This window comes from Sinocyclocheilus grahami, unplaced genomic scaffold (genome assembly GCF_001515645.1).
Source record: "Sinocyclocheilus grahami isolate Dianchi unplaced genomic scaffold, SAMN03320097.WGS_v1.1 scaffold2393.1, whole genome shotgun sequence".
Taxonomy (NCBI): domain Eukaryota; kingdom Metazoa; phylum Chordata; class Actinopteri; order Cypriniformes; family Cyprinidae; genus Sinocyclocheilus; species Sinocyclocheilus grahami.
The window spans coordinates 51977-54364 of record NW_015507572.1 but is presented as its reverse complement, the minus strand read 5'-3'; the positions used below and the strand labels follow the sequence as shown (position 1 = coordinate 54364).

General features: G+C 37.9%; 1 protein-coding gene across 1 annotated transcript; it reads right to left on the bottom strand.

Moving 5' to 3' along the window:
* Positions 1–441: 441 nt before the first annotated feature.
* Positions 442–1185, bottom strand: LOC107574928 (secretory phospholipase A2 receptor-like). Its single transcript, XM_016261351.1, has one exon. The coding sequence runs from the start codon at positions 1183–1185 to the stop codon at positions 442–444; it is 744 nt and encodes a 247-aa protein (XP_016116837.1).
* Positions 1186–2388: the final 1203 nt, after the last annotated feature.

Below are 2388 nucleotides of genomic sequence, written 5' to 3'. Positions count from 1 at the left end.
TGAAGAAAACTAGTACTTTAATTCTAACATTGGCCCACAATGTTCTTCTTTGTATTAGGTTAGGAAGTATACAGTCAAACAATCTGCTTTATGCAGTAAACCCGGTCCGAGGCTTCTTTCCAGTGAGTGCAGAGCAGGAAATTATACTTATTACCGAATGCTTTGAGTGAGTAGAAGAAAACGCTGTTGAAGCAATCCACTCTACTAGTCACCCAGCTTGGCAATAATAATAAAAAAACATACATACAAGATTAGCAATAAAGCTAGTGTTTATTAGTAATGAATATGTTTAACTGTTGTTGTTAAAGGTTGCTATAACATATGAAGGTCAAAAAGATGAAAGGTAAAAAGATGTCAGCTGGCCCAAATATCATAATGACACTATATCTATCTATAGTTAAAATCTGGGATCCTGAAAAGGCCATTCAAGTGACATACCTTCTACTGACAAAAGAAGCTGAGCTTCTCCTCACAGTTTCTGTGTGTCCAAAGCTTTGTTTGCTTGTCCAGGGCTCCACAACGAAGGTCTCTGGCAGGACATTGGGGCTGTTCGTTCTGATACCAGGCTGTGTAGTCAAGATCATCTCCAGTGACCCATAACCAGTCCCCTGCTAGATAATGCAGACCAGTCCACACATACACTGTTTCAGCCTGTGTGATTTCCAGTAAAGCAGAATTCATCCTGTTTATTGTGCTCAGACTTGCCAGATCATTATAATGAGTCCTGCAGTATTCCAGAGCTCCATCCCAGGTCTCTTTATGATGCACCAGAACAAAGTTTGTCATGCAGAAGAAGGGTTTAGTGATATTGCATTTTTCATCATGCAATTTATTATTGGTTTTGTATAGAAAGCCACAGTTTTCATTGTCAAGGTTATTTGGTTGATTAAATGCAGGATCCCAGCTAATTTGTTCAGCATCTATACCTCCTGACCACTTCCAGACTCCTGTTTCTGGCTTTTTGTGGAGTCCAACCCAGGCATCAGAAGCTTGACCAGACGCATTAGCTAAAAATCGCTGTTCCTCACTCGCATTGATGAAGGCGGAGAGGACATTAAAATACGTTTTGCAGTACTTTTGCGCACAAAACCATTTCTTCTGCTCATTCACGAAGAAATGTTGTTTGAGACCGGAGGAGAGACAGTAGAGCTCCATGATTAGAAGCAGAGCGAGTGTCGTCTTCATCTTCTTCCACTGAAGAGTTTCTGTGATTTTTCAGTGATCAGTTGAAGTTGAGGACAGAACTGTGCATGATGACACTGACTCTATCTTACTTAAACTGACATACAGCCAATGACAAATGAGTGTGATGGTGTGACCAATCATAGCACACCTTTAAAGACAGAGCAAACAAAACAGGTGCATTTAACCAATCAAAGAAGCCACATAATATTTCTAAGAAAAACTGTGGGCAGAGAAATATGGCATGAACTATTTTTTGCATGTTATCCACAGTTTGGTTAATGTAGTGGTCCAAGATTTGGCTCTCATCTAACCAACATACAAACAAAATGTTTTTATTAGTTCTACTGTAATCCTTCAAAACCATTACTGATTAACCAAGCTTAGATGAAATCAAACACTTCCAATGTTTATCAAAAGTTCATGGTGTTTCATGATCACAATATATTTAGGATTCTGATATACCTTAAAACCTGTTGCCTTCTGACTTTCTCTCAAGTACTCTGTTTTACAGACCCAACTGATGATTTTTCCAAGGACAAAAATGCAAAGCAAATCTTGAATACCATCCAAACAAGCTGGTGAACATTTGCCTTTGGGATCGGTGGTGCAGAAAGGAAACATCATCCATGGTAAAAAGATCTGCAGACACTGACATTGGGAACACTAAAAATTACCTCCATTCCCACATAATCTCATGTATAGAAAATAACTTGCTTGATTTGTCAATGACTCAGTAATAATAAAACACATATAAGAGGTGTCCAGCATAGTATGTACTGCAGCTGTGGGTTTTATAGTTAATGGTGCTTACTAAAACAATAATCTTTATAGCTATTGCACATTGGGTTAGGACTGTGAACAAACTGATGATGATAAAACTGATTTTAAAAAATCCCAAGAATTTAGAATGAAGGGCCCAAGCCATATGTAATCCCTAGAATATGGAGGCTAAAATACAGAGGCATGAGAACAGTTTTTTGACATGGGCCAGCCTAAATAATTCAAATATGAACAATTTTCCAGGATGGCAGGAGCCTTATGATAAATGAAAATTGCACACGACTTAAACAACATTTTGTGATGTTAAAGACAAAAAAGCATCAAAATAATTTAGATACAAAAACAAGCTAAAACACTAACAGCATCTTCTCTGTAGAGTTTCCAGTAATCAAACCCATTGTGTGATATTCTGTGTCTCTCATG